Below are 11,734 nucleotides of genomic sequence, written 5' to 3' on the forward strand. Positions count from 1 at the left end.
GTTGTCCGGATAATTTCTTTCTATTTTTTTTAGTAGAGATGGGGTCTCACTCTTGCTCAGGCTGGTCTCAAACTCCTGAGCTCAAACAATCCGCCCGCTTTGGCCTCCCATAGTGCTAGGATTACAGGCGTGAGCCACCGCGCCCAGCCAACCATTTACTTTTTAATTAAAAAAAATTTTTTAAGAGACAGGGTCTCACTCTGTTGCCCAGGCTGGAGTGCAGTGACATCATCATAGCCCACTGCAACCTCAGACTCCTGGGTTCAAGTGATCCTCCCACCTCAGCCTCCTGAGTACCTGGGACTACAGGCTCGCACCACCACATCTGGCTAATTTGAAAAAAATTTTTGTAGAGATGGGGGTCTTACTATGTTGCCCAGGCTGGTCTCAAACTCCTGGCCTCAAACGATCCTCCAGCCTCAGCCTCCCAAAGGGTTGGGATTACAGGTGTGAGCCACTGTATCCGACCAATTTTTACCATTTTTAAATGAACTATTCAGTAGCATTAAGTAGATTCCCAATGTTGTGCAACCGCCACCTCGTTTCTTCAACTTTGAGCAAATATTTATAGAGCACCTACTGTATGCCAGGACTGAAGACACATCTGAGTAAGGCAGCCCTGGCTGTGCCCCAGGGAGCTCGCATCCCAGCAGACAGACTAACATACAAGCAAATGATACAAAATGTGCCATTTTAACCATTTATAAGCAAACATAGTCACAGACAACCCCAGCTTGTGTGGCTCCCACACCCCAGGAAGGGGGTCTTGGGGTGCAGAGCTCAGCCCTGGGGCCCGGAGGAGTGAGAGGGAGGGTCCCAGTGTGGACCTGGCACCCGGCCTCACTGCCTGCACCCAGCCTTCCCCTGGTGGGTGTCCCCAGACCACAACGAGTGCGCCACCAGCACCATGTGTCTCAACGGCGTGTGCCTGAATGAAGATGGCAGCTTCACGTGCCTCTGCAAACCTGGCTTCCTGCTGGCGCCTGGTGGCCGCTACTGCGTGGGTGAGGCCCAGGGACAGTGGCGGGGTTGGGGGAGATTGGAGGGGGAGGATGAGGAGAGGGATGGGGTGAAGAGAGGAGGAGAAGGGAAGGGATGGAGAGAGCGGTGGGGAGGGGGTGGGGACCCATCTCAGTGCCTCCGCGGCCCCGCAGACATCGACGAGTGCCAGACGCCGGGCATCTGCGTGAACGGCCACTGCGCCAACACCGAGGGCTCCTTCCGCTGCCAGTGTCCGGGAGGGCTGACGATGGGCGCGGACGGCCGCGTGTGCGTGGACACCCGCGTGCGCAGCACGTGCTACGGGGCCCTTGAGCAGAGCTCCTGTGCCCGCCCCTTCCCCGGCACTGTCACCAGATCCGAATGCTGCTGCGCCAGCCCTGACCACGGGTTTGGGGAGCCCTGCCGGCCGTGTCCGGCCCAGAACTCCGGTGAGCATCTGGCTGCGGCGGCTCCACCCGACCCGCCTCCCTCAGCCCTCGCCTGTGATGGGAGGGTCTTGGATTTCATGGGGCGGGGGCTTCTCTCTGCTGGGGGGCCCTCCCCAGGAAGAGGCTAGAGGGAGTTGCTCTCCCGGGGTGGGTGGGGCGCACCGTAGTCCCAGACTCTAGCTCAAGACCCAGGGACCGTGTCCCCGGCCATGGCTCAGATCCTGCAACGGCCAAGCTCTCTGACTCACGTCCCTACGCCCCTCCGTCCCCAGCCGAGTTCCAGGCGCTCTGCAGCGGTGGAGTTGGCATCACTGCGGACGGTCGCGGTGAGTGGGGCCCCAACACCCCCAAATGGGTAGCACGCCACTGCCGTGGTGTCGGCAAGTGGTGGTTGGGAACTGTACAAGTCTGCTCGAGCTGCCGTAACAAAGCACCCCAGACTGGGCGGCTTCAACCACAGAAAATTCTTCTCTCCCGATCCTGGAAGCCAGAGGCCCCAGGTCAAGGTGTGGGGGGGCTGGTTCCTTTCCAGGGCCGTCAGGGCGACATTGTTCCAGGCCTCCCCCCTCGCTTCCGGTGGTTGCCCGCAATCTTCGGCATTTCTTAGCGTGTGGAAGCATCACCCCGATCTCCCCGTGTGTGTGTGTGTGTGTGTGTGTGTGTTTGCGTGTGTAGCTATGTCCAACTTTCTCCTTTTTATAAAGACTCCAGTCATATTGGATTAGAGCATGCCCTGATGACCTCGTTTGAACTTGATCACCTCTGTAAAGACCCTGTCTCCAAAGAACGTCACGTTTGGAGGTCCTCAGGTTTAGGATTTCAATATATGAACTTCGGGGAGACATATCACAGCCGTAGCAGACAGAGGTGGTGGACATAGATAAAGCAGGGCTTCCTCCCCGATTTCTTTCCCTCCTCAGCCCTGTTTTTTGTGGAATCCACTCTGCAACCTTCCTCCCTTGAGAGTCTCCTAGTCCCCACCGGGAACATGCAATCCCCGCCAGGACCTCTCTGGCCAGCAGGTCTCAGCCCCAAGCGCCTCATCTGTAAAGCTGAAACTGGAAAGGAAATTCACCATGTGTGTTTCTCTTCTCCTGTTGGCTGATGCAATAGAGAAACGTGTGCGCATGCGCGTGGGCTCCTGCACGCACATGCCCCGTCCCTTCCCCTGAGCAGAAAGAAAAGGAGTTGGGGATACAGCCACGTTTTCCACCCACTGCTGGGTCATTGGGGGGCGGGGGGGGGCAGCCGCCTGACTCCCCAGAAAAAGCACATTCGGGAGCCAGGCTGCCCGAGTTCAAATCCTGGCCCTACTATCTCCTGACTGAATAACCCTTGGGCAAGTTACTTACCCTCTCTGTCTCTGACTTTTTGTAAAGCGGAGATAACAGTAGGACCCCTTTCAGCCACGCTGTGAAGATTAAACGAGTTTGTATATTTAATGTATGTAGAACAGCGCTCGGCGCAAGCGCTCTGTCATGTTAGCAGTTGTGATTGTTTTTATTTTTATGACGGAGCCGCTATACAGACGTCTACTCCACAGGTTCCAAACTGGGGGCGTTTGCTCCCCCCGCCCCACAAGGGTCATCAGGCAATTTCTGGAGAAACATGGAGGAGGGTCCTACTCGAATCTCGTGGGTGGAGGCCAGGGATGCCATCGACATTCTGCAGCGCACAGAACAGGCCTCCAGGGCAGAGAGTGCTCCAGCCCCAGATGTCAGCGGTGTCCGGGCTGAGACACCCTGGTTTAGAGGGAGACGAGGCGAGCTCTGGGCTGGAGCTCTGGCCCGGGACAATCTGACTTCTAGAGACCCCTGGTGACACCATCCTCCTTCCGTAGATATCGACGAGTGTGCACTTGACCCTGAGGTCTGTGCCAACGGCGTGTGTGAGAACCTTCGGGGCGGCTACCGCTGCATCTGCAACCTGGGTTACGAGGCAGGCGCCGAGGGCAAGACTTGCGCAGGTGAGCGTGCCAGTGGGTGCGGTGGGCAGGTGGCCTCTCCCGCCGCAGACGCCCCACCCCTCTCTCCCACCCCCCACTGCAGACGTGGATGAGTGTGCCCTCCGCAGCCTTCTGTGTGACAACGGGTGGTGTCGGAACAGCCCCGGCAGCTACAGCTGCTCCTGCCCTCAGGGTTTCAGCTTCCGGCAGGACACGGAGACCTGCGAAGGTACAGGGTCCTGGGCGCGCGCACACACACACACACACACGCACACACACGCTTGGGCACACGCTAAGTGAGATGTGTACACACATGGGTGCATACATGCTCAAAGACTCTTACATGTATGCTGTATCCACACACACATATTTGCACACGCTGCATGTGGCGTGTATCCACAGGCGTGCACGCACATACTCAGACATGCGTTCTGCATGCAGTGTGCGCACACACGCTGCATGCATTGCGCACACAGACACACACCCACTTAGGCTGCACATGGTGTGCACGTACACAGGCACACACATATGTTCAGACAGATGCTGTGCAAATGCAGACTGTCACACGCTTGAAGATACTTGCATGTACACCTGTGTTCACACACACACACTCAGGGACACACATATGCTCACATTCACACAGCCATGCTTTCCACACTTGCGCTCACAGCCACACACGGTTGCACACACTCAAAGGCACACCCTTACGCACACATTCATACATCCACACACGTGCGCGTTGTCAACACTCAGTTACACGCACTTGTGCTCACTCAAGGCACACACACATAACGTGCACACACGCCCAGCCACTCCCACGCCGCTACACACTCACAAGCACACGCACTCAAACGCAGCATGTACCCAGGGCCCCGCACACACTTAGGCTCATGGTCACACCCACGCCCTTCCACACATTTGTACACTCACACTCACTCACACAGGTGCACACACCCGCCATCGCCCACACACACACTTTGTGGCAACGTCTTTGCACTGAGACACGTCTACACTCACACCAGCCACTGCACACACGCTAGCCCATCTGAGACCTCTCCCCAGCCCTTATTCCCACAGAGCATCCGGGCTGCCTGCCTATCCCCTCCCATCCCAGTGTGACTTCTGCCTCCGGTGACACCAGTGCCCTCCATGTGTCCTTCTCAAATCCCATTGTGCTCATTCTCTGCAGCCACTGAGGCCCAGCTGCCTGCTCCCAGCCGCCCCCCCGCCACACCTGGGTTTCCTCATCTGTCTCACTCTTGTCCTCTCTTGTGCCTCAACCCCCTTGAGGGTCACGGTTCCCGACGTGAACGCTCATGGAACCTGCCTATCAGCATTCACGTGTGGAGGCTGTGATACTTCTATTTGTAACATAGAATATGCACAGGCGGCCCTCCGCATGCTCGGGTCCCAGGTCTGCAGATTCAGCCAACCTCAGATTGAAAATACTTGGAAAGAAAAAACCAGGAAAAATAATAATACGACAGTTACCAATAATGCAAATAAGTCTGGACACAGGGGCTCACACCTGTAATCCCAGCACTGTGGGAGGCTGAGGCAGGAGGATCGCTTGAGGCCAGGAGTTTGAGACCAGCCTGGGCAACATAGCAAGACCCCATCTCCACAAAATTTTAACAATTAGCCAGGCATGGTAGCAGTGTGCACCTGTAGTCCTAGCTACTTGGGAGACTGAGGCAGGAGGATCACTTGAGCCTGGGAATTTGAGACTGCAGTGAGCTACGATGGCACCACCGCACTCCAACCTGGGCGACAGAGCAAAACCCTGTCTCTTTAAAAAAAAAATACATGGACACCCAGCTGGTGTCAGAGAATTGGTCCATGTGGGAAAAAAACCCACGCATCCGTTCGCTGAAGTGTTCTGTACTCTGTTGAAGGTGAGAGTAGGAAAAACAGTTTGGTTTTCCTGTCTCTTGCAGTGTGCACACACATGGCTCTTTGAGAACATGCTTGCTTGCATGCACATTTGATTCTTGTGCTCTCTGCACATGCATGTACCTGGGTGCACCCACGCTACAGGCTGCAGCAGCCCCTTGGAGAGGAGGGGCACCGGCCAGGTGAATCTCTTCTCCCTGAAGCTCAGGACCCGGTGGGGGGGCTGTTCCCACAGACATCAACGAGTGCCTGTCCAGCCCGTGCATGAACGGGGTGTGCCGGAACCTGGCCGGCTCCTACACCTGCGAATGCGCCCCCGGCAGCCGGCTGGGGCCCTCTGGCACTGCGTGCCTAGGTGAGTGGCCCCCGAGCCCTACCGACTTCCAGAGGCTGGGAGTCTGTGAGTTGGGGCACAGGTGTGGGCCCGGCAGGTGAGGCAGGTGACCCGTCCCCCTCCCTGCAGACGGCACCAGAGGCACCTGCTGGCTGAAGATCCAGGACAGCCGCTGTGAGGTGAACCTTCAGGGAGCCACCCTGCGCGCCGAGTGCTGCGCCACCCTGGGGGCCGCCTGGGGGAGCCCCTGCGAGCGCTGCGAGACCGGTACCGTCTGCCTGTTCGCCCGTGGAAGCCCTGGGTGAATGCGGCAGTGCCCCCGCCGCTGGGGACGGCTCGGCAAGCTGACCTCTCTCTCCACTCCTGCTCTCCCAACCGCAGACCCTGCCTGCGCCCGTGGCTTCGCCCGCACGAAGGGTCTCACCTGCGAAGGTAAATCCCTGCCCCGCTCCTGAGCCCCCACACAGGCAGGGACGCGTCGTGGGAGTGCCAGGGGCTCCTCCCTGGAGTCTTCTGAGATGAAAAAGGAAGTTCCCCCTGGAAGGGACACTGGCTACCCACCCACCCACCTCCCCAAGGACAATCTGGGCTCCCTGAAACCCCAGGGGAGTAGCCAGCCAGCGCCCCCCTGCTCCTGGGACCCTGCAGCTCTCCTCCTTACCTCCCACTGCCCAGATGTGGACGAGTGCGAGGCCTTCCCCGGGGTCTGCCCCAACGGCCACTGCCTCAACACCGCCGGTTCCTTCCGCTGCGAGTGTCCCGAGGGCCTCACACTGGACGCCACTGGTCGGCTGTGTGTGGGTGAGTCCGGGCGGGGTCCACGCACAGGGCCCCTGCCCTTCCTTCGTGTCTTCCAGCCCCAACGACGAGAGACCCCTGCTAGGAGCAGGGGGATTTAGAGGATCCTCCTGCGGGACCCTCCACCTCCAGTTGGCCTGTCTTAAGACATTTAGTTTAAACAATCATCTCTTCATTGCTCCCCGAGAGTTTAACTGCTCCCCTGTGTGAGTCTCATTGCAAATGGTAAAATCTCGTGAAATAACATCTGCCACGTTTGTTTCTTCTCTAGATGTGAGGACGAAGCCCCACCTGTGCAGATGCTAGGCATGGTGGCGCATGCCTGTAGTCCTAGCTACTCGGGAGGCTGAGGCAGGAGGATCCCTTGAGCCCAGGAGTTGGAGGCTGCAGTGAGCCATGATGACGCCACTGCACTCCAGCCTGGGGACAGGGCAAGACTCTGTCTCAAAAAAAAAAAAGTTACTATTATTGAGGTGTTTCAGTGGGATGATAGTGAATTTTAGTGTGAAGAAGTCACTGCCCATCCGTCTATATCGGGAAGAAGGTGTCACATGGGAGTTACTGAGTGGGACACTGTCTTGCAGCGGGCACAGTGTGGCAAGGGTGGGACCTGGTGACTGTTCCTTTGCGCAGACATGAGGTTGGAGCCGTGTTTCCTGCAATGGGACGAGGACGATTGTGGGGCCCCTCTGCCTGGCAAGTACCGGATGGACGTCTGCTGCTGCTCCGTTGGGGCCGCGTGGGGAGCTGAGTGCGAGTCCTGCCCGGAGCCGGAGTCCCCGGAGTTCACCAGCCTGTGTCCCCAGGGTCTAGGTTTTGCCAGCCGGGACTTCCTGTCTGGCCAGCCGTTCTATAAAGGTGCGGTTTTGGGGAAGAGGACGGGGCCCCTGGAAGGACAGGGCGGGACACGACACAGCACAGGCTAGAGGGGGGACATGGGTTGGAACACTGGGGACATGGGAAAATTCTGGAACTGAGAACCCAGGGAGGGCTTGATTTGTGACTTCCGAGCTTCGGGATGTCAGGGTGGTTTGACGCCAATTTATGCCTCTGCGCCCCAGATGTGAACGAGTGCAAGGCGTTCCCCAGCCTGTGCGCACACGGCACCTGCCGCAACGTGGTGGGCAGCTTCCGCTGCTCCTGCGCGGGGGGCTTCGCCCTGGACGCCCAGGAAAGGAACTGCACAGGTAGGCGCCTCCCTCCGCCTCTTGGAGACGCAGCAACGCTTGCAGGGATGGGGTCTCAAATCAGAGATGGAGACAAGCCAAATTCTTTAGGCACCTCTTGCGTCTGCCTGTGTGCTGTGTGACCTAGGGCAGGTCACTGCCCTCTCTGGGCCGCAGGGATCCCGACTGCAAAAGGAGGGGCTAGCAAAGGCGACCTCCAGGGGCCTCCAGGCTATGAGGAAATTCCCTGCTTTTGGTGTTCAGTTGAGGTCCCTCTACGTCCCCGGCTCTGTTGAGCATCTCAGGGCTTCTGTGCAGCCCCTCGTGTCTGCAGACCTGGAGACCCCACCGCGTCCCGCAGCCCTTGGTCTGTGCCCCCCTCATGCCCACAGGCAGGGACCCCTCGGCCTGTGCCCCCTTGTGCTGCACATACGTCCCCCCTGGCCTCCACGCCCTCTCCCCACAGACATCGACGAGTGCCGCATCTCCCCTGACCTCTGCGGCCAGGGCGCCTGCGTCAACACCCCGGGCAGCTTCGAGTGCGAGTGCTTCCCCGGCTTCGAGAGCGGCTTCATGCTCATGAAGAACTGCATGGGTCGGCGGCTGCAGGCCACGGGCAGGGCGGGCGTGGAGGGCAGGGAGGGTGGGGCTGTCGCCGTGCAGACGTGGGCGGAGGGGCTGCAGACCGACTGAGACGCGGCGAGTCTGGGTGCCACTGGGCGTCCTCCTCAGGACAGAGTCCAGGGACAGAGATCTAGGAGTGGCCGGCACACTGCGGGTGGGCGAGGTCTCCCGGGGAGGGCGCAGCAGCCTAGGGTTAGGGTTAGGGTTAGCAGCGTGACAAGAGGAAAGAGGACAGGACCCTGCAGAGAGGCCTGGGAAACACAGCTAATTAAGAGGCCTCTCGTCCCCATTTTTCACTTTTTTATTCATTTGAGGAACTTTTCAAGTGCATCTCCTGCGATGCCGCACTGCAGGGAAATTGAGCCTGGGTCACCGTTTTCTTGGAGTTCATGGCCTAGGTGGACATTAATTCCCAAAGAAATGCAAAATCGCCACTGTCAAGAAGGGCTTGAAAGGGCCATATGGTCTGATGAGGATGTGGCCCCAGGGGGGATGTGTCCCATTCTGTGTGGCTGGGAAGAGGAGCAGTAGACAGGGTGAAGAGAGGCTGAAATTACACCCTGGAGAAAGAACAGCATGTGCAAAGGCCCTGGGGTGCGCCTGAGGGAGGGAGCGAAGGAGACGTATGTGGCTGGGGATGATGAGGTAGGTGGCGGGGCTGCCCCATGCCTGGCGGGGCTGAGCCTTGGCTTCCTGGTGTGTCCAGGTGTGTCACACCTGCCCTCTCTTCCCACACGCGTGTTCAGACGTGGATGAGTGTTCGAGGGACCCGCTGCTCTGCCGGGGAGGCACCTGCACCAACACGGACGGGAGCTACAAGTGCCAGTGTCCCCCTGGACACGAGCTGACGGCCGAAGGCACTGCCTGTGAGGGTGAGTGTGCAACCGGGTGTGTGAGTGTGAGCCCGTGTGTGTTAATGTGAGTGAGCGCGTGTCTGTTTTGGTGAACGTGAATTGTATAAATGACGGGATGAGCGTGTGTCTTTGTCTCTCTGAGACCGTACCTGTGTGTGAGTGTGCAAACGTGTGTCAGCGTGTGTGTGTGAGTGGTTGCATGTGTAGGATGGCGGGCGTATTTGTGTGTCTGTGGGAGCGTGCACGTGTGTGTACCCGTGAATGTGTGTCTGCACAAGGGTGCGTGCATGCGAGTGGGTGCGAGGGTGTGTTTGTGAGTGGGTCTGTTTGCAGCGGGGTGCGAGTGTGTGTCGGGTGCCTGGTGTTTGCAGGTGAGTGGGTGTGAGGGCGTGCAAGGGGCGTACCCATGCCGGCGGCGTGAGCTCTTTGGCACGCGTGTGTGTCTGACTGCGACTCGCGGTCACGCAGACGGCAGATGGGGCACAGGCCGTTCCTTCTCCTGGGCCTCCACCCCACCAGCCTTGCGCTCCCCCCACAGACATCGACGAGTGCTCCCTGAGTGACGGCCTGTGTCCCCATGGCCAGTGCGTCAACGTCATTGGTGTCTTCCACTGCTCCTGCGACGCCGGCTTCCAGGCCACGCCGAACCACCAGGGCTGCGTGGGTGAGACTGTGCCCGTCTGCCAGCCCTTAGGCACCCATGGCAGCCCTGACCGCAGTGGCAGTCCCTCCTGCCCGCGCCTAGAGACCCCGCTCTGCTCCTGTCCCCAGAGCGGCCGCTGCCCGTCCCAGCCCCTCCCTGTCTGCCCTGCCCGCTGCAGACATCAACGAGTGCGGCGTCCGGAACGGTGGATGTGACGCGCACTGCGTTAACACCCAGGGCAGCTACCGGTGCAGCTGCGGAAGGGGCTACTCACTGATGCCCGACGGGAGGGCGTGTGCAGGTGGGTGGGCACAGCCCCTCCCCTGCCTGGGATGGAGGGCGAGGAGGAGAAGGCGTCGGCCCGGCCCCAAGCCGGCATCCAGGCGAAGCCAGCCAGACCCGAGGCACCTCCTCCCTGGCATGCGGGTCTGGCCCCAGGCAGGCTGCTGACCTTATAGGAGGGACCCCGGGGCTCTCCCTTCACCCCTGCCCACCTGCAGCCCACCTCCCCCTGCCTGCTTCCCCAGACGTGGATGAGTGCGCCGAGAACCCCAACGTCTGTGACGGGGGCCAGTGCACCAACATTCCGGGAGGTCACCGCTGCCTGTGCTACGACGGCTTCACGGCCACGCCAGACGTGAGGACGTGTGTCGGTGAGAAGCGGGGACCGTGGGGGTGGAAGGCGGCGTCGGCATCCACATCCCACGTCTTCCGTAAGGACCTGGGCGTGGCAAACCCAGGTCCCATCCCCGCCACACGCAGGAAAGAGAAGATGAGGCTTTGTAGCCTCGGGGAATATTCTGCTCAGGGGTCCCCGGGACCCCGAGCCCACTCTCCCAAGCCCACGGGTCTCATCGGTAGAAGCAGAGCACCCTGAGCATGTTCTTTCGAATTCTATTTGTTGAGTCCTCACTGTGTCCCCAGGACCTGTGACGGGGTCGTGTCCTGTTCCAAGGGCTGCGCTTTGAGATCACCAAAGACAAAGGGTTTTTTGCAGAGAAGGCTGAACAAGGCGGGAAAGAGACTTAGAACCCCTGGGAGGTTTGGGTGGCGATCACTGTCCTTCCTTGGCTACAGGTCGTCTCGGAGCCTGGAGAGGAGCAGTATACTGGGTCCCCTATCAGGGCAGAGCCGAGGCCAGCGTGGGGAATTTGCAGGAAGTAACAGTGTAACTCCCGACCAGGAAGTCTTGTGCAGCCCAGTGGAACTTAAAGTGTTCCTGCTCACAGAAGTCTCAGGGGTCTCCAAAAAAGAAACTTGCGAGCAAGTTCCCAAATACGTTTAGGGAATTCCGTCTACTCCATACCCCTATAGCAGATCCACTATGCACATTGGCATAAAGGCTCTGACAAGTCCTGCAGGAGGAAAACCTGGTCAACTTTCTTGAAGCCTGCATTCCCTGAATGTATTTGACCATAAAATCCTTTTGGAAATACACACCCGGTGTGCTCCTTGGAATATGCACCGGGAGATGTTCACAGAACACTCCTGGCAGCCCAGCCCTGGAACCAGAGGGAGTTCCCCACCCCCCCACTGGAGATGCGCAAAGGGGACCCGCCTGGCAGGACACTCAGGAGTGTCGTATCTCTCCCTCCCATTCTGCCCCATTTCCTCTCCCATCACCCCAGCACCCAGCCCTGAGGCCTCACGCCCTCTGCCCCTACAGACATGAACGAATGTGACCTGAACCCCCACATCTGCCTCCATGGGAACTGCGAGAACACGAAGGGCTCTTTTGTGTGCCACTGCCGGCTGGGATACGTCGTCAGGAAGGGAGCCACGGGCTGCTCCGGTGAGCCAGTGGTCAGAGGTGCAGGCACGGGGGACCCTGGTGGGCCCCCGGTGTGCCAGCTAGTGGAGTACAGAGCTGGCCAGAATTCATTCTTACACATTCCCACCGACGGGGTCTCATGTTAAAGCAAAAACAGGGCCAGGTGTGGTGGCTCGCACCTAAAATCCCAGCACTTTGGGAGGCCGAGGCAGGAGGATCACTTGAGGCCAGGAGTTCAAGACCAGCCTGGACAATATAGCAAGACCCCATCTCTAC

The 11,734-nt window shown here is 59.1% G+C and overlaps 1 protein-coding gene across 1 annotated transcript in view; it reads left to right on the top strand.

The window, feature by feature from the left end:
• FBN3 (fibrillin 3) overlaps positions 1 to 11,734 on the top strand; it is a 60,840-nt gene that overhangs the window by 10,362 nt on the left and 38,744 nt on the right. Inside the window, exons 13-29 of the mRNA XM_012641227.1 lie at positions 882 to 1,004; positions 1,155 to 1,430; positions 1,703 to 1,756; positions 3,271 to 3,396; positions 3,479 to 3,604; positions 5,504 to 5,623; positions 5,732 to 5,869; positions 5,984 to 6,034; positions 6,278 to 6,403; positions 7,034 to 7,258; positions 7,462 to 7,587; positions 8,033 to 8,161; positions 8,937 to 9,062; positions 9,583 to 9,708; positions 9,866 to 9,988; positions 10,215 to 10,340; positions 11,354 to 11,479. Of these exons, the coding sequence (XP_012496681.1) occupies positions 882 to 1,004; positions 1,155 to 1,430; positions 1,703 to 1,756; positions 3,271 to 3,396; positions 3,479 to 3,604; positions 5,504 to 5,623; positions 5,732 to 5,869; positions 5,984 to 6,034; positions 6,278 to 6,403; positions 7,034 to 7,258; positions 7,462 to 7,587; positions 8,033 to 8,161; positions 8,937 to 9,062; positions 9,583 to 9,708; positions 9,866 to 9,988; positions 10,215 to 10,340; positions 11,354 to 11,479 (2,247 nt within the window). The remainder of the gene's footprint in view (positions 1 to 881; positions 1,005 to 1,154; positions 1,431 to 1,702; positions 1,757 to 3,270; positions 3,397 to 3,478; positions 3,605 to 5,503; positions 5,624 to 5,731; positions 5,870 to 5,983; positions 6,035 to 6,277; positions 6,404 to 7,033; positions 7,259 to 7,461; positions 7,588 to 8,032; positions 8,162 to 8,936; positions 9,063 to 9,582; positions 9,709 to 9,865; positions 9,989 to 10,214; positions 10,341 to 11,353; positions 11,480 to 11,734) is intronic.

Source organism: Propithecus coquereli, unplaced genomic scaffold (genome assembly GCF_000956105.1).
Source record: "Propithecus coquereli isolate 6110/MARCELLA unplaced genomic scaffold, Pcoq_1.0 Scaffold164, whole genome shotgun sequence".
Classification (NCBI taxonomy): domain Eukaryota; kingdom Metazoa; phylum Chordata; class Mammalia; order Primates; family Indriidae; genus Propithecus; species Propithecus coquereli.